Below are 20,054 nucleotides of genomic sequence, written 5' to 3'. Positions count from 1 at the left end.
AGAGAGAGCGTGTGAACAGTTAGGGGAGGAGCAGAGGGAGAGGGACAAGCAGACTCCCTGCTGAGTGTGGCGCCCAAGGCAGGGCTCAATCTCACAACCATGAGATGACCTGAGCCAAAATCAAGAGCCGGACACTTAATTGACTGAGCCATCCAGGCGCCCCTCTTTTTGTTTTTAATGAAAAATTATAAACTTCTACAAAAGTAGAAGTTAAAGTTTAAGAAACTTTCATGTGCCCCATATACAGCTTAATTATAACTAACTCAAGGCCACTGAGGCTTCATCTTTACTCCGGATCCTCCCTCCCAATTATTGAAACCAAATCACATGCTTGTCAGTTTGTATATTTAGAATGTACTCTTTTAAAAATGTACCCATATTTCACCACACTTAAAAACATGAACTATATCAAATGTTCAGAAAGTACACAAATCTTCCAACCAATCTCAGATTTCCCAATATCTTTTTCTTTTTACTGTCTCTTCAAATCACAATCCAAATAAGGTCCCCACAATGTCTCTTAAGACTCTTACCAGGTTTTCTCACATCCTTTTGTCTTTTTTTGTAGTTTATTTGTTGAAGAAACCAGCTTATTTTTCGTGTAAAATTTTCATAGCTTGGATTTTGCCCAACCTATTCTCATGATGTCTCCCAAAATTGGTCATTAGATCTACAGGCTTGATTAGATTCGAATTCATTTTTTGGCAAGATGTTTTCATAAATGCCGTTGGGTATTTCTATCAGACCCATAATAGAAACTATCTCTCTCTGTGATGTTTGCAGCCAAAGGTGAGCACTGCTTACCCATTATTTCATAAAGAGTTGCAAAATATATTCTGCTTTATATCATTCTTTTTTCATTTATTAGCTGAAATATCCTATACAGAGAAACTTGCCACCCACCCAACAGCAATTTAGTTACAGTTCTTAAAAGACAGACAGGATAAATGCTTGATTCTTTTCCATTTTTTATCAGTTTTTAAAATAATGGGTTGGTTCCCTAGCATCCTCCAAAATTTGTGTTAGGGTTGTTTTGTATCATGAGGGTGAAAGGATTTTAACATAGTTGATGCATTTCAATACAGTGCAGTCATTATTCTTATTGATGCACAAATGGAGACATTTTTGACTGGTGGAAGCCTTTTCAAATTAGATCATGAGTGATGCAGGATCTTTTAACAAGTGTCTCAGGATAACAATATCAACACTACCTCCAAAAATATGATTACAAAACATAATTACATTTTTGTGTTTTTTTCATATAATTGAATTTATTATTTTTCTATTTTTATTTTTATTTGACAAATAACACTGTATTAGTTTTAGGTGTGCAACATACTGTGTTTTTTGCTTTGGATTTTGTGTGAGTGTGTGTGTGTTTGTCATTAATACAATGATATTAATAAACTTCTATGTCTGGAAGTCACTTTAAATGACGTGTGTGTGTGTGTGTGTGTCTGTATGTAGTTTTGTCACCAACTAAATTTGCAGTTAGATGTATTTGTTTTGTTGTATTTTCAATTTTTAGAAAAATTTAAATGAGATGTTATAATTATATTAAATATTCATATATAACTGAGAGTTCTAGAGGGGAGGGGGGTGGGGGGATGGGTTAGCCTGATGATGGGTATTAAAGAGGGCATGTACTGAATGGAGCACTGGGTGTTATATGCAAACAATCAATCATGGAACACTACATCAAAAACTAATGATGTAATGTATGGTGATTAACATAACATAATCAAATAAAAAGATAAAAAAAATTTTCATGTATTTCTTTTTTTTTTTTTTTTAGATTTTATTTATTTATTTGACAGAGAGAGACACAGCGAGAGAGGGAACACAAGCTGAGGGAGTGGGAGAGGGAGAAGCAGGCTTCCCGCCGAGCAGGGAGCCCGATGCGGGGCTCGATCCCAGGACCCCGGGATCATGACCTGAGCCGAAGGCAGACGCTTAACGGCTGAGCCACCCAGGTGCCCCTCATGTATTTCTAAAGTCAAATTCTTAAATATTCAGAGAATTCTAGCATCTATTCTTGTTCCATTTTCTATTTTCTCTGAATATCTATAGCTAACTATTTTTTACAGTTTTACTTCATCCTCCTGAAAAGGTGTCTTTCCATGTATTTTACAGGTGCACATATACACATGTACACAAATCCCACTCATTTCCTTCTTAGATAAATTATAGCATAATAAACATCCACTTTTCTCTACCTGGTACATGTTTCTCTTTCTTCTTGTAACTTGATGATTACATTTATATGGAAATAGGAGAAAAATACTGATTGAAATATTGAAAATGAGGAGGAAATCTAGATGAGTATTTTGGAGAAGTAGTACAGTGGAAAGGATGGTGAACTCCAAAAAACACCATATTTGCATCCAGCATTCATTTCAAATTTAACTATAGATCAATTTCTCAAATTGTTAAAGGTTCATTAATCAAGTAATTTTGGAGAAAGACACACTGATATGAATTTAATTATTATAAAGTCTTGTAAGTTTCAGAGTGAGTTGACTTGAAAACATGTGCCTAGAACAACATTTTGTGTCTTATACTAAATGACAGAGAAACTTGTTAGTCATGTAGAACATATCCCAGGCAATTAGTAGACACACATAGGTTCTCAAAGACACTGAAAGAAAAATTTCAGAAAGTAACATATATCCAAAACACTGACTGTATTTACTTTCTCCAAACACAAAAATTGAAGTAAATACTGACTCTTTGACAATCCTAATATTTATTAATTTTTGTAGTACACAATAGGAAGAGAATATATGTCAAGGGACAAAAAAAAACTGAGTTGAATCCTGGTTCAGCTATTTAGCAGCTGTGTGACCTTTCGCAAATCATTTAACTTCATTGGGCTTTATTTCTCTTATTTATAAAATATGGATGCTAATACTTCCTCGTGGAATTGTAAGTGATAATATTACATGTTTAAAGTACCCCCAAGACCCCCAAAGGATACAAGGTCAATACCCAGTAAACATTAGCTCATTTTCTCTTTTGTGGATAACAAACAGGAAACCACACAGATTAATGGCTGACAGCCAGGCTGCCTGAGTTCAAATCGCAGCTATGATACATTCAGGCTGTATGGCAATGGGCAAATTATTTAACCCACATGGGCCTCAGTTTTACCATATATAAAAGAGAGATAATAGGAATATCTCTGAAATTAATGATGTACTATATATGTTGGCTAATTGACTTTAAATTAAAAAAAAAAAGTCTTCAAAAAATAGGAATATCTTCCATGGAGGGTTGCTTTAAGAATTAAATTCCATATAATATTATGCTTCCTCCATGAGAAAGGGACATTTTTTTGTTTTGTTTCACTGCTATATTCCTGGGACCTAGAATAGTACCTGATACCTGGTAAGTTCTCTTTAAACGTTAATAAAAAACAAATGAGTTTAACATATGTATCTCATATATCTTAGGTTTAAAGGCTCATCGTAGAAGTTTCAAGTGTGCAGCTTTGTTGCATTTCACATCTGAGAGTTCTCTCCTTATGCATTTAGACTTCGTCCTTCTCCTCCCCAGGTTTTATTAAATGATGGATGTTCTCCCCATCATTGCAACCTCCAAGGTCCTGGCCTTTCCTGAACTGGGCTTTACATGCATTGAGGCAGTGACTACAGCCTTACCACTCTGCTACTCAATTCTTTACTCAAGAAAGACTGCTTATAAGTCTGGGTCTGCAGAATCTTGAAGTCATTCAAATCTATTACAAAGACCTGTAGGGTATTTCTTGATAACATACCGTGTGCTTTGGTGATTGTTTCTGAAAAGGCAATAGACTTGTAAGCATTATATATGTCATGCATATTGGAAGTATACTAAATATACTACTTCACTGGGAACTCTCTTGACAATAATGTGAATTGCTGAGGGAACAGAAATCAATTCTTCGAGTGTTTTCTGACATCAAAGTTGACCGCTGTGCTTCAGGAAAAGGGTTCAAAGTAAGATTGACTTGCGTGATTGAGATATTCATAAGATCAACCTGCAAAAGTAGGCCAGAAATTCTTTCACTACCAAGATGCAAGGGGATGATGAAGGCCTGAATTCAAACAGCTAGTGTGCAGATAAGGGCCTTAGCAGAACTGAGCGGGAGCCACACACAACTATTAGCAGCTTCTGAAACCCATCACGAATACTCACACCTTTAGACCTATATCTTTATGTTCTGTTCTCTTAACCTAAAACGCCCTTCCTTCAGTTCTGTATTAAATCCTCCTTCACCTCCACATGCTTCAATAGTCATCTCAAATAAATCCCTTTCTGGCTCACAGCTTTTCTTAGGTCATTTTTTTTTTCTTCCTTTCTTGCAGCAAAGATGTGATTTCATCTAACGTTATTAGTTTTTTTTGTTTTGTTTTGTTTTGTTTTCAAGTGTGACTCTTTCTTTACCATAAGTTTCTTAGGGACAGGGGAAATGACTTACTTATTTTGTGTCCCTCCACCTTGCTTAGCACCATCAAAACAATTTTGTCATTTTGTTTTTAATCGTCATACTTCGGTCTCAGTAGTTCCTGCAAAAACTTACTCATTGAGCAACAATATGAGTGGAAATTTTCTGAGTGGAAAATTTTAAAATTGAATAAAAATAAAATAATTTAGAAATCTGAAAATGACTTAGGTAAATAGGATACACCAGAATAGCCAAATGTCATCTATAGCAGAGGCTCAATAAATGGTACCTTAATACAGCAACCATGGCCAATTGGAATTATTTATTATTTCAACATTTACTGAGCACCTACTATATATCAGGTAAGAGCAATAAAAACTTTACAGCCTATTGAGGGAATATATCATATTGAGATCCAAAACCACTAGCAAGAAAAAATACACTTATGTATTTACAGTCTGTATAATAATTGAGGAAAGTGGAATGTTTTTAAAAACATCAGCAAGAATGTGAATCTGGAACTGGGTTTTGTTAGCTAAATGCATACTGTCCAAGCTCACATCAAAGGGGAAATCTGGGTCATCTCAGCTAAATTCAATGACTACACAGTTCAAGTAATAAATATAATTGTATTTTGGTGGTAGTCTAGATGTCTGGAAGTACCAATTTAATCACCAGGCCAGCTGGTTTGATAACACAGTATAAAAATATACTAAGAAAGTAGAGGCCATAAAAAAGGCACAGCACTAAAGAGAGACAACTACTGAAATTCCTTTTGAATTCCGAAATGAGAAAAGAGTGGCTACCAAATTCTTTTTTTTTTAATTTCATTATGTTATGTTAATCACCATACATTACATCATTAGTTTTTGATGTAGTGTTCCATGATTCATTGTTTGCATATAACACACAGTGCTCCATTCAATATGTGCCCTCTTTAATACCCAAATTCTCCTTTTGACATGATATAATTACATTTACCACTTTGGCCCAAGTTCCTTTTGGGTGCAGTCCCAGTCAAGAGATGATCAAGTTTAAGAAACACTGTCAGTGGCAGAATGTCTAAACTTATGATCAAGGCTGAAATCTAATGAAATACAATTGCTTCTAATATCATTTGAATCTTCATTTTCTATCACCGATCATAAACTACAAAATGAATTAATGAGGGAATAGACAGGATTTGACCGGACACCAGAAGTCCCGTGGTCTAGATTGGGATTCACCTAGCTATGTGATTATGAACAAGTGACTTCATTTTTTGTAAGGTTCAATAGTGATATTTATTAAAATTATGATATCACAACATGCTTTGCTTACCATGCCAAAGGTTAGAGTGAAAACTGAATGACATAATGTAAGGAACAGTTCTGGAAACATTGCAAAATAAAAGAAGTGTAAAACATGATCATTTTTGTGGCCATGTTGTTATCAATAATAAAAAAAATGCTGGGCGCCTGGGTGGCTCAGACGGTTAAGCGTCTGCCTTCGGCTCAGGTCATGATCCCAGAGTCCTGGGATCGAGTCCCGCATCGGGCTCCCTGCTAGGCGGGGAACCTGCTTCTCCCTCTGCTTCTCTCTCTCTCTCTCTGTCTCTCATGAATAAATAAATAAAATCTTTAAAAAATAATAATAATAATAAAAATGCTTATTATAAGATATAACAGCTTGAAATGTTATAGGGACTAAATATGGCAAAATAAACTCATCTTTGTGTTTTGTGAAAATATATCCTGTCACTTGCTGCTACTCCAAATGACAGGTGAAAACCTTTGGTCAGGGGAAATGTACAAAAAATTCTGAAACACAATTTAATGAAAACCACAACACATTTCTTTTGTCAGGAGCCCATAGCTTCAGCACAGCTAATTCCCTGCTCTATTCTTGGGGAAACATTCCTAAAAGCTCCAGGCTGTTGGTTAACAGCAGATGTAGACATTTATAAATAAGAACCATCTTAACGGAATAATTCTCCACAAATTATACAAAGGATCCCAAAGAATAGTTCCAAGTATTTACAACCAGCATTCAGAGACACACTCTGTGGGGATACCATTCATTAAAGGCACTGCTTATAGACTGAAAGGTAATCAGAAAATGATCTTTCCTCCTCCGACTGCTGCATTGCATTTGCCCCATACGCCACCACAGAAACACTAGTATAAATGTTATCTAAGGGTCATAAAACACTCTCTGAAAGTAAATTTTACCCTATGGGAAGTAAACTTTTAATGCACCAAATTCAATTTAGTGCCTTGCAGACAGGAATTCTGCAAAGAATATTCTGAAAAAAAAGGCAACTCATCTTTTATAGGTGAGTACTCTATCATAGAAGCCCAGGAATGGGAAATTGGGTCTTCATCCTCCCAGGCCATCATGGTTTCTAACTCTAAGAATGATGACTATTATCAAAGTTTTAAAAGATTCACAGGAATGGCCATTCTACAACCTTTTCTTGGAAGCAAACTTCTATCATAAACACACTATCTTTAAAATTCTTCCATGTTTAACCTAAGTGTTCCAATGCTGGCTGCACCTTTCTGTTTCAGTGAAGATACTCATTCATTCTCATATTCATTCATTTATTCATTCATTCTTCAACCAACAAATATTTATTGAATGCGTATTATGGCAAAGGTTATTGGTTGTGGTATAAGAAATGTATGGGGATATAAGAAAAGTTCTCCACCCCTTAGGCAACAACAACCTTGATCTCTTCATATAGATCATTATTAAGAGCAGTGTATGGAAACAGATGCCAATTTGCTGGAAATATGGAGAACAGAGGAGCATGTTAAACTGCCCCAAGAATAGCAAACAATAAATTTAAACTGAGAAATTCTGTAGGTCAAATGCTCTAGGTTCTTCAATAGGTATTTGAAAGAAAAGCAAGTGATATTTGTTAAAAGAAACCTAAAATACATAACCAATTTTATAACAAACAGCCAAGGCTAAACTAAAGTGTCTGGGGATGTACAGGAAGAGATAACACTAAAAACACAAGGGGGTTATTGTTATAAAGGTAGGATATTAGTTACTTATTGGGGGAAGATGAAGGTTGAGAATGGGAAGAGGCCCCCAGCGGCATTCTGGATAGCTGGTAGAGTTTCTTTCTTGATGTTGGTTACAAGAGTGTTCACCTTAGAATAATTCATTAAGCCAGTTATTTTGTGTGTGTATGGTTTTCTGTATTTGTGTTTTGTTTTTCAAGAAGCACTTATTAACACGGAATAACACCTATGCCTCGCTAGTGAGAATGCAAAATGGCACAGCTACTTTGAAAAAGTTTGACAGTTTCTTATAAAGTTAAACGTATGCTTCCTACGTGACTCTGTAATGATCCCATTCCTACTTATCTGCCCAAGAGAAATGAAAACGCTGAAATTATAGCATGAAAGTCACAAGTTTACAGCCGTTATACTCACCCCAACTGGAAGAAACCCATGAGTAGCTGAATGAATAAACAAATAGGTACTTTTATACAATGGAATATTACAGAGCAATAAAAGGAAATGAACCACTGACACATGCAACGAAAAGGATGCATATCAAAAGACACACTGAGTGAAAGAAACCAGACACAGAAAGTGAAATTATTTCTAACTTCAAAATTATATGATTTTCTGAAAAAGGCAAAACTACAGGGAGAGAAATCACATCAGTTGTTGCCAGGGGCTTAGGATATGGAGTTAGAACTGACAACAAAGGGAAATCAGGGAACTTTTCAGGGGCAGGAAAATATTCTGTATTTTGATTTGGTTACACGATGGTATATGCTTGTCAAAACTGAACAAACTGTACACCTAAAAAATGGATTTTCTGCAGATCTGACCAAAAAGTATTTATTATTCAGAGTAAGAATGAATTTAGTTTCCAATTTTAAAATAAAATGGATTCTATATCCTGTATTTGTTTTCTTAAAAGAAAAAAGTATGTTGGGGAGGGGAGAGGAACATAGTAAGAGTATAATGGGTAATTTAAAAAAATATTTAGAAGGAGACTAAATCATGTTTTTGTTTTGTTGTTTGTTTTTTGTTTTTACTGATGGCTGTTTCTTCACAGAAATTGTTTAAAAGTGAAAACAATTCTGGATGTCATAAAGTTCTCTCTGTTCAGGCTTTTTCCCAAACCAGTTCAAATAAATCCTAAAGCAGACAACATCAGAGCCAAGAGTGATAATGGTTATGTCCACTGCAGAGGATCGTAGCTTCCTTTTGCCAGTCAAGTTCCTTGGTATTCAATTTTGGCTGTCCTCAACAGAAATATTTCATCTGGGCTTGGCACTTTTCTAATCTCGACTTCTCCACAGTCAAGTAACCAAAATAGACATGGTGAAAGCCCAACCCCACAGAGCTTCACCGTGATCACAGCGTGGAGAGTAAGACCATTGACTCCACATCCCCAACACAAAAGCCTGGTTGTTAGAACTTCAAGCAGGCCTGGTCACAACAGTTAATTCACTCACGTAATGCACTTCAGTTTAAATACACTGTCTTTTTAAAAACCATAAGAAGCATTATAAAACTATAAACAACTAAATTTCTTTGTTACAATTGAGCAAACTGAGATCTAAAAAGTTCAAATTACTGAAGTTATTAAGCTAGTTAGAAGTGGAGCTAGAACGAGGTCCTAGGAAGCCCCATTTAATAGGATGGTGCTCTTTGAAATAAAATTGGAACTATACTCTGTGTTGATACTCTTTTCTCTACCAGGGATAAATAACGGCAATATAACTTCTATGTTTTCTACTCAACAACATATAGCTCTGTTAAGAATCTGGAAAACTTATGACAACGCCATCATGTTTTTTGCAGAAACAGAAATACAAAGGAAATAAGCAATGTTCAGCATTAAGTTATCAGTTACTCGGGGAGCTGAAAATGGCGTCTTTTTTTTTCCTATTCTCTTATAGTTGGTTTTAGCCTCCCTCTGCTTTGCTTAAGCAAGAACTTACACACTAGATAACTAAGATATAAACTTCTGACAGCAAAACATGATCCATATTATGTGAACCAGGCATTTTAAAAGATGCTATTTGAAATCTTTTTTTCCATCTGTGTGATTTGAAGAAAATTTATCGTTTCGCCAATGTTGCTTTGCCATCTTAAACTTCTGCTAGATTTTCTCAAAGGAGATGAGAGGCCCCCATTTTTATGAAAAGTCTCAGCTAGAAATATTGCTGATAGTGTGGAAATAGCAACCCCAAATCAATAGAAAATTGCCCTCTATATTCATCAGGAGGAACAAGGCACTCAGGAGAGCCAGCCCCTGTGATAGGTTAAAGCTGACGAGGGTCTGAGATAGGAACAAATGCAGAAGAGGAGCAGAAGAGCTCTGTACTATTGACTGTCCGAAGGTCAACTGACAGCTTTTCTCCTCTTGTTATGTTTTACTCCTCCTAAAGATATAGAGAAAATGTTCTTCGCATGTACCCAACAGACGCAGAGGTAGAAGGGAATACGCTGATAGAACATTTAAGGGGATATTATCCTCTTCAACACACACTTCTATGCCAGGTGCCTAGGGCTTCCAAATGGGCAGCAGAAAATGAACCCTAGGCTTCCATAAAGTGTCTGAGAGCCGATAATATGAACAACAACCAGTGAACGAGTTAAGCAGTAAAACCATCTCCACTTACATCTCCTTGAAGTTCAGCATGCAGCCAACTGCACTTAAGCATAGCAATCAACCGTGATAGGAGAAGTCCCAGTTACAGTAAGCAAAGAAATAGCTTCAAGGCAGCAGATAACTATGAAGGGAGAGAAGGTCAGAACAGGTGCAGAAAAATCCTGGAGGTAGGGGGAGAAAGCTTAAGACTCCACTTGGGTGATTTTTAACTATCCTTGTCTATTATGGGTGACAAAGCTTAATTGTCCCCTTTACTTAAATTTACACTGCATGGTGTAAATACACATACGCACACACATGTGCACACATGCATGCACACACACACACGGGGAACATTTCAAGGCTGCAGAGAAACAGTAATTGATTTCTGATGATGCTTCGGGTGTGATATGGTTCACCAGCAGTATAGTTTATAAAATATGTCTTCTGGGTGGTGAGTCTACCAGGTTGATTCTAATTTAAAGCTTCAAACACACTGTAGCATGGAGCTGTCATATGATAAACATGTGTATTATTATTGCTAGTAGCACTATACAATTAGTGCTCATTTCATCCGGCTTGACTTATGCCTTTGCGTGATAACATACCATTAACAAATATGAAGTCTGACTGTCCTGAAGTTGGGCAAAAGTTCCTTTAATTTATAGCTAAGCTATAAATGGGGGTTTTTTGGTTCATATATGCACATAAGTCTTCTCTATCTGGGGTCTACATTTTTTAAGGACGCATACTGTGTTCTATCTTACTGTACACACAATAAAAATGTTTGCTTGTCTGATAAGAACAGCAGCTTTTGTCAATAATCTACACATTGACAGCACAGTTCCCAAAGGAACCAACTCAAATAGAGGTGCAACTTGTACATGGTTTGCATTACATCAGTAGTCGTGTATTGCTTATTTCTTCACAAATCTGGTTCTTCTTAATTATTGTTTTTTTTAAGATTTTATTTGACAGAGAGAGAGAGAGAGAAAGCACAAGCAGGGGGGAGTGGTAGGCAGAGGGAGAAGCAGGCCCCCTGCTGAGCAGGGAGCCTAATGAGGGACTTGATCCCAGGCCCCTGGGATCATGACCTAAGCTGAAGGCAGATGCTTAACCAACTGAGCCACCCAGGTGCCCCTCTTCTTAATCATTGTTATTCTACCTCAACAGAGCCCACCTGGTTGGAGAGAGTGTTCCTGAAGTGCTTGTCCAGGTGAAACTAACTGATGTACAAACTCATTCACTCAAGGTAATGACGTTGGGGGTGCCAACACTAATCTTTACATAGGAGGGAAGGCAGTGATACAGCCATACTCACATCATTAGCCTTGGCTGGCTAGACATGCGCAGTTCAAAGGAACAGTTAAAGCGGGGGTAGAGACAGTTACAGAATCAAAGAAGGGTGGGGCACAAAGCTATAACCACATACAATATGCCCAGCCATGTGTACCACTCAGACAACAGGTTAAACAACCATTATGACATCTGGAAAGCATCTTCGATTTATATCACCAAATATCAAGACAAAGAAGCCCTAATGGTACTGCTGCCTGACTCTCAGTACCATCCTACTGAAATGCTCCTTCATGTATGGGAGGGCTTAATTTGGAAGTACCTTTTCTCTTCTCTATATTTAGATGAAAGGTTGTAAATGGTCTGAATCAAGCTTATTATGGCTGCCTGAATCACCCTCGGTGCAGACCATTTCTGATTTATGAGCTTAGAGCTGATTATGTAATCTCTGGTCACATCTCTCTCTGTCTCTCTCTTTTTATTGCCCACATTTTGAACCACTGCTCATCATTACACCCTAGTCAGAGGTCAAGAGGAAGGGGGGGATTATAAATGAAGGTTTGGTGGTGATATAAAAAGAGAACTACTCATTCAAACATTTTTATAGATTTTTATCACCTAAGTGATCCCATTACTCATCACCACAGATAATCACAATGTTCAGGTTTGCCTGGTGCCGTATCACCTCACTGAAACTGCGTAAAATCAAGCCTTGGACTAATTACCCTGCAGCACTCATTCTGACACCTGAACTCCATCTCGCACGTACACCTGACTATCCAGGCTTCTAACTCCATTATCCACTTTCCCCTCCAAAGCCTCACCTCATCCCTGAATCTGAGACTCCAGAATCTCCTTCCCTATCGTTTAGATGTCTGCATGGTGACAAGCCATCAACTACACCAGGAAAATACTTCTCGCAGCTCCGCCCACACCTCAGCATCTCATGTCTCTGTGCTCCAGGTTCCAAACAGGTATCAGAAACATGCAACACGTGTCCATCTGGAGGCTCCCATGGACTTGCAGCATAGTGCCTGACTTGAGATCCGTAAGCACTAGAGTTCTACTTACTCATCATCATTAGACATGAAACCAGCATTCCTATTTCATGTACTGTGACATTCAGAAGGCCCTTAACTTGGTAGACGTAAATGACCTTGCAGAATTAGCAACACTTCTGTGAATTAATCCTAATCTGCACAATTTTGGATGACTATTATATCCTCCAATGACATCTCTGAAGGGGCTTATGGATGTGTTCTAGTATGAGTCTGTTACCAGAGACAATGTTTCTCTCCCTGAGTCGAGGAGATAACAATTACATAGGCTCTTGTACTTTCCTTTTAATCATGTCTGCCAGGAAATCTTAGAACTAAGTCAAATGCTCAATCTCAGAAAACACGGCAGGCCGTGTAAGTACGATTACTTGCCACACTACCCTTTTGTGGCTTTTATTTTCTATTTTCATTTTATTAGTCATATTGTAAAGCTACCTTTTATTGTAAGCCACTTCAAAAACTTTGAAAAGGTGGATTACTAGCATTATTTTTCAAAGTAAACTCGTCCCATAAACAATATTCAAAGTAAGCCTACATCTCAGGGAGCATCATGTACAAAATGAACTTGTTGACCCAGAGAAAAGGAGAAAATTATGAATATAAAAGTTTTAAATTCAATATAATTATTTGGAATATGGAAATTATTTGAGTATTTAGATGTGGACCATGTCTAAGGCTGATGAGCTATACACATGTTCTATAATATGGAGAATTTTACAAAGACTTAAATTATAGTAACAGGATTGTTTAAACAAACAGAACTAGAAGTATCTTACAAACCAAAGTTTAAAATGCCAAAAGCCATCAAAAATGTTGTAGCGGGCCTACTTAAATTATTGCATAATTATCTTCTTTTAAAAGTTTTTATTTAAATTCCAGTATAGTTAGCAGCCAGTGTAATAATATTAGTTTCAAGTCTACAATACAATGATTCCACACTTCCATACATCACCCTGTGCTCATCACAAGTGTGCTCCTTATTCCCATCCCCCATTTCACCCATCCCCGCACCCACTGCCCCTCTGGTAACCAGCAGTTTGTTCTCTAGAGTTAAGAGTCTGTTTCTTGGTTTGCCTCTCTCTCTCTCCCCCCCCCCCCACCCCTTGCTCATTTGTTTTATTTCTTTTTGATTTTTTATTTAAATTTTACTTAGTAAACATACAGTGCAATATTGGTTTTGGGGGCAGAATTCAGTAATTCATCACTTACATATAACACCAAGTGCTCATCATAAAAAGTGCCCTCCTTAACCCTCATCACCCATCTACCCCTCTCCCGCCCACCTCCCTCCATCAACCCTCAGTTTGTTCTCTATCATTAAGAGACTCTAATGGTTTATTTCCCTCTCTCCCTTTGTGTAATTACCTTATCTGTGATATATACTTTTTCTTCCACCTTTGCTGATTTACATTAGCTGTCTGGCTACAACTGCACTTGAATTCTTCAGTTCCAGTGAAGCTTTACATAAGGAAACTGATTATAGCAGGGGAAATGCAGTATGTAAAACCAACCACTATCTGTTCTACATATAATTATCTTCTCTTTCAGTCTAGGACATAGCCTTGGCTCTTATGCAACTGAACTCTGTATGGGTGTCATTTGATTTATAGCAGATGACCTGGCATCATACGAAAATAATTTACTGTGCCATGTGTCTCACACCCGGTAAATCAATAGCTTGAATACAGAGACGTCTCAATTAGATAGCACAAGGGTAGGGCGATCTACATCTTCCTCTCCTGTATCATTAAAAGGGCAAGCATTACAAAGCAGTGTTTGTTTTAGAGCTGCTTCCAAAGTGGTGGGGGAGGTCTATTATTTCAAGTTGGGAGACATAAAGTGAGAGTTACCATCAAACCAAATGAAAAATCGAGCACAAGGTTGTATAAGTAATAGCCTGGGAGGGGTGGGACATGCATTTGTTTAAGTATTGATTGGTGCATTTCTACAGCACCTGTGTATTTACCATGGGCTCAGAGAGTGGAACAGGGTGTTAAATTATGACTCTGAATGCAGGGGGGTCATCCATCCTTTCTACCCTGTTCCTCCAAGAAGACTCTAAACCAAAGTCACAAGCATTCATGGTATTAGTCACAATGAGATAAATCATCTGGAGGCTCAACTTCGGTTTCTCCCTGTGGCATATCCAAAACTTAAGCTATCATTATAAAAGTTTCATAATGAGGAAGCCATATTATCCATCATTGATCTCATCCAAATCCCAATGGTAAATTAAACATAAGATCCACATAGACTGCTTAGAAAAATTTTAGGGCAACTTCTCAAACTTGATTTAGCCTGGGATAGCCTCATGAAGGAGAAAAAAAAACAAATAAACAAAGAACCCAAAAATTAATCTCCTGATTTTTCAAATGGTGAAGTGAGATACAGAAATGAAAGTAAATCGTTCTTCCCAGAGTTCCCATATCTGGTCCCAGGACTGGAATAGCACAAGTTTGTGGGGTTTTTTTACATGGAACTAAATAGCTTGTAAATAATAGGCTGAACCTTCACCTGGCCCCACAGTAACTGTAACTGGAAGCTGAAAGATTCTGTGTGGGAATTAAATCTAAGAGCTACTTTTCAGAATGCTCCTTTCAAATTCAAGTTTGGTCTTTTTAAAGGAAAGAAACTCATTGATTTTGATTTTTTTTTTAACTATTGGTAAATGTTTCCTTTAAGTACTGAGTAAGAGCTTACTGAATGATTAGATTCACATTCTCTGTCTTCCTTAAAATAGAATTATGATGACCGGTAAAATTTCATCCTCCTGGCTGGCCTTTCACCGGACATCCCTATAGGCCACACAGCCACCACATCTTCCCAGAAAAATCCCTTGGAAACCCATCAGGGAAGAAAAGACAACCAGATCCAATAAAGCCAAGACTATGCGAGGTTCAAATAGCAAGTTTCAACAAATTGGCCCACATGCCATATCAGGGCGTGGCCAGAGGAGAAGGTCTAAGCTATAGGTAAATTAGCTCCTCAAATTCAACAAAAGCTTTCACAATGGAAATTCAAGCACAGGGGCTACTGGTGCAGGAAGAGATGCCCCGCCTGAAGCAAGAAACTCAGTTCAGAACGATACCTGGAGAACTGCTGTTGGAGGCCACGCATCTGAATTCTGTTGCACTCAGACTCCAGTGTCACCTCCTGCAACCGCTTCTCACTCTGAAGACGTAAGTGTCTCTCCTCTTCCAGTTCATGCATCAGCTTCTCTTGCTATGAAACGCACAAAGGGAATGACTTTTAAGGTGGTGTTTCTTAATTACTATGAGAAAAAAATAATTAGTAAGAGCTGTCAGTTACTAAGTGCTAACTTGGACTTTATATATAAGTTAATTTCATCCTCATTACAACCCCATGAAGTAGGTTCTATTATTAACCTCTTATTACAGACAAGAAAACTAAGGATCAGAAGCATCTGAGTAATTTGTCATAAAAACCAGAAGGTAACAGTTTTCAATCCTAGCTGATGTCTCTAATGCTTGAATAATTTTCACTAAACCAGGTGGCTTCTTGTGCAGATATGAAGATCTATGACCCAGTAATACTACCAAATGTATTATAATTTGAGTAATGATGAGTGAGATCATTAGTGCCTGTTCAGAATTATTTCATCTCTTCAATCTCTGGTCTATGCTTTTATTTTTTTTATTTTTTTAAATTTTATTATGTTATGTTAGTCACCGTACAATACATCATTAGTTTTTGATGAGGTGATCCACGATCCATTGTTTTCGTATAACACCCAGTACTCCATGCAGTATGTGCCCTCCTTAATACCCATCACCGGGCTAAACAATCCCCCTCCCCCCTCCCCTCTAAAACCCTGTTTGTCATGGTTCATCTCTCCCTCCAATTCCCCCCCACCCTCATTTTTCCCTTCCTTCTCCTAGTGTCCTCCATGCTATTCCTTATGTTCCACAAATAAGTGAAACCATATGATAATTGACTTTCTCTGCCTGACTTATTTCACTTAGCATAATCTCCTCCAGTCCCATCCATGTTGATGTAAAAGTTGGGTACTCATCCTTTCTGATGGCTGAGTGATATTCCATTGTATATATGGACCACATCTTCTTTATCCACTCGTCGGAAGGGCATCTCGGCTCTTTCCACAGTTTGGCTATTGCGGACATTGCTGCTATGAACATTGGGGTGCATAGGGCCCTTCTTTTCACTACATCTGTGTCTTTGGGGTAAATAACCAGGAGTGCAATTGCTGGGTCATAGGGTAACTCTATTTTTAAATTTTTGAGGAACCTCCACACTGTTTCCAAAGTGGCTGTACCAACTTGCATTCCTACCAAAGTGTAAGAGGGTTCCCCTTTCTCCACAACCTCTCCAACATTTGTTGTTTCTTTCCCTGTCCATTTTTGCCATTCTAACTGGTGTAAGGTGGTATCTCAATGTGGTTTTGATTTGAATTTCCCTGATGGCTAATGATGATGAACATTTTTTCATGTGTCTGTTAGCCACTTGTATGTCTTCTTCTGCCCAATTTTTGACTTGATTATTTGTTTTTGGGGGGTTGAGTTTGAGAAGTTCTTTATAGATCTTGGATACCAGCCCTTTATCTGTAGTGTCATTTGCAAATATCTTCTCCCATTCTGTGGGTTGCCTCTTTGTTTTGTTGACTGTTTCCTTTGCTGTGCAGAAGCTTTTAATCTTGATGAAGTCCCAAAAGTTCATTTTTGCTTTTGTTTCACTAGCTTTTGGAGATGTATCTTGAAAGAAGTTGCTGTGGGCGATGTCAAAGAGCTTACTGCCTATGTTCTCCTCTAGGATTTTGATGGATTCCTGTCTCACATTGAGGTCTTTCATCCACTTTGAGTTTATCTTTGTGAATGGTGTTAGAGAATGGTTGAGTTTCATTCTTCTGCATGTGGCTGTCCAATTTTCCCAGCACCATTTATTGAAGAGGCTGTCTTTTTTTTCCATTGCATGTTTTTTCCTGCTTTGTCAAAGATTATTTGACCATAGAGTTGAGGGTCCGTACCTGGGTTCTCTATTCTGTTCCATTGGTCTATATGTCTGTTTTTGTGCCAGTACCATGCTGTCTTGGTGATCACAGCTTTGTAATATAGCTTGAAATCGGGCAACATGATGCCCCCAGCTTTGTTTTTCTTTTTCAATATTTCCTTGGCGATTCGGGGTCTTTTCTGATTCCATACAAATTTTAGGATTGTTTGTTCCAGCACTTTGAAAAACATCATTGGAATTTTGATCGGGATGGCATTGAAGGTATAGATTGCTCTGGGTAGCATAGACATTTTAACAATGTTTATTCTTCCGATCCATGAGCATGGAATATTTTTCCACCTTTTTGTGTCTTCTTCAATTTCTTTCATGAGTGTTCTGTAGTTCCTAGAGTATAGATCCTTTACCCCTCTTTGGTTAGGTTTATTCCAAGGTATCTTACGGTTTTGGGTGCTATTGTAAATGGAATCGATTCTCTTATTTCTCTTTCTACAGTTGCATTGTTAGTGTATAAGAAAACAACTGATTTCTGTATAATTGCTTTTGTATCCTACCACATTACTGAATTGCTGTATGAGTTCTAGTAATTTGGGGGTGGAGTCTTTTGGGTTTTCCACATAAAGTATCATGTCGTCTGCCAAAAGAGAGAGTTTGACTTCTTCTTTGCCAATTTGAATACCTTTTATTTCTTTTTGTTGTCTGATTGCTGTTGCTAGGACTTCTAGTACTATGTTGAACGATAGTGGCAAGAGTGGGCATCCTTAATATGTTCCTGATCTTAAGGGAAAGGTTCTCAGCTTTTCCCCACTGAGGATGATATTCGTTGTGGGCTTTTCATAGATGGATTTTATGAACTTGAGGAATGTTCCCTCTATCCCTATACTCTGGAGAGTTTTAATCAGGAAAGGATGTTGTATTTTGTCAAATGCTTTTTCTGCATCAATTGAGAGGACCATATAGTTCTTCTCCCTCCTCTTATTAATGTGTTCTATCACGTTGATTGATTTGTGAATATTGAACCACCCCTGCATCCTGGGGATAAATCCCACTTGGTCATGGTGGTTGATCCTTTTAATGTATTGTTGGATCGTATTAGCTAGGATTTTGTCGAGGATTTTGGAATCCATATTCATCAGGGATATCGGTCTGAAATTCTCCTTTTTGATGGGGTCTTTGCCTAGTTTGGGGATTAAGGTAATGCTGGCCTCACAGAATGAGCTTGGAAGTTTTCCTTCTGTTTCTATTTTTTGAAACAGCTTCAGTAGAATAGGTATTATTTCTTCTTTGAATGTTTGGTAGAATTCCCCAGGGAATCCATCAGGCCCTGGACTCTTGTTTTTTGGGAGGTTTTTGATCATTGCTTCACTCTCATTACTGGTTATTGGCCTATTCAGGTTGTCAATTTCTTCCTCTTTCAGTCTTGGCAGCTTATAGGTTTCCAGGAAGGCCTCCATTTCATCCAGATTGCTCAGTTTATTGGCATATAGTTGTTGATAATAATTTCTAATAATTGTTTCTATTTCCTTGGTGTTAGTCATGATCTCTCCCCTTTCATTCATAATTTTATTAATTTGGGTCCTTTCTCTTTTCTTTTGGATAAGTCTGGCCAGTGGTTTATCGATCTTATTAATTCTTTCAAAGAACCAACTTCTAGTTTCGTTGATCTGATCTACTGTGTTTCTGGTTTCTAATTCATTAATCTCTATTTTAATTTTAATTATTTCTCTTCTAATGCATGGCTTAGGCATCGTCTGTTGCTTTTTCTCTAGTTCTTTAAGGTATAGAGTTAGTTGGTGAATTCGGGATTTTTCTATTTTTTTGAGTGCGGCTTAGATGGCTATGTATTTCCCCCTTAGGACCGCCTTTGCAGTATCCCATAGGTTTTGGACCGATTTGTTTTCATTCTCATTGATTTCCATGAATTGTTTAAGTTCTTCCTTGATTTCCTGGTTGACCCAAACATTCTTGAGCAGAGTGGTCTTTAGCTTCCAAGTGTTTGAATTTCTGCCAAATTTTTTCTTGTGAGTGAGTTCTAGTTTTAAAGCATTGTGGTCTGAGAATATGAAGGGAATAATCTCAATCTTTTGGTATCGGTTGAGACCTGATTTGTGACCCAGTATGTGGTCTATTCTGGAGAAAGTTCCATGTGCGCTCAAGAAGAATGAGTATTCTGTTGTTTTAGGGTGGAATGTTCTGTAAATATCTATGAGGTCCATCTGGTCCAATGTATCATTCAAAGCTCTTGTTTCCTTGTTGATTTTCTGCTTAGATGATCTGTCCATTGCTGAGAGTGGAGTATTGAGGTCTCCTACAATTAACATATTGTTATCAATATGTCTCTTTATTTTGGTTAACGGTTGGCTTAGGTAGATGGCTGCTCCCATGTTGGGGGAATAGATATTTACAATTGTTAGATCTTCTTGTTGGATAGACCCTTTAAGAATGATATAGTGTCCTTCTGTGTCTCTAATTACAGACTTATTTTAAAATCTAATTTGTCTGACATAAGAATTGCTACCCCAGCTTTCTTTTGAGGTCCGCTGGCATGGAAGATAGATCTCCATCCCTTCACTTTCAGTCTGGATGTATCTTTAGGTTCAAAATGAGTCTCCTGTAGGCAGCATATGGAGGGGTCCTGTCTTTTTATCCAATCTGCAACCCTGTGCCATTTTATGGGAGCATTT

At 37.6% G+C, this 20,054-nt stretch overlaps 1 protein-coding gene across 1 annotated transcript in view; it reads right to left on the bottom strand.

The window, feature by feature from the left end:
- NCKAP5 (NCK associated protein 5) overlaps positions 1–20,054 on the bottom strand; it is an 824,104-nt gene that overhangs the window by 412,803 nt on the left and 391,247 nt on the right. Inside the window, exon 5 of the mRNA XM_035008156.1 lies at positions 15,476–15,609. Within this exon, the coding sequence (XP_034864047.1) occupies positions 15,476–15,609 (134 nt within the window). The remainder of the gene's footprint in view (positions 1–15,475; positions 15,610–20,054) is intronic.

The sequence above is a fragment of the Mirounga leonina genome, unplaced genomic scaffold (genome assembly GCF_011800145.1).
Source record: "Mirounga leonina isolate KUSES-001 unplaced genomic scaffold, KU_Mleo_1.0 Mir_151, whole genome shotgun sequence".
In the NCBI taxonomy this organism is placed as follows: domain Eukaryota; kingdom Metazoa; phylum Chordata; class Mammalia; order Carnivora; family Phocidae; genus Mirounga; species Mirounga leonina.
This window is presented reverse-complemented; position numbering and strand designations above follow the sequence as displayed.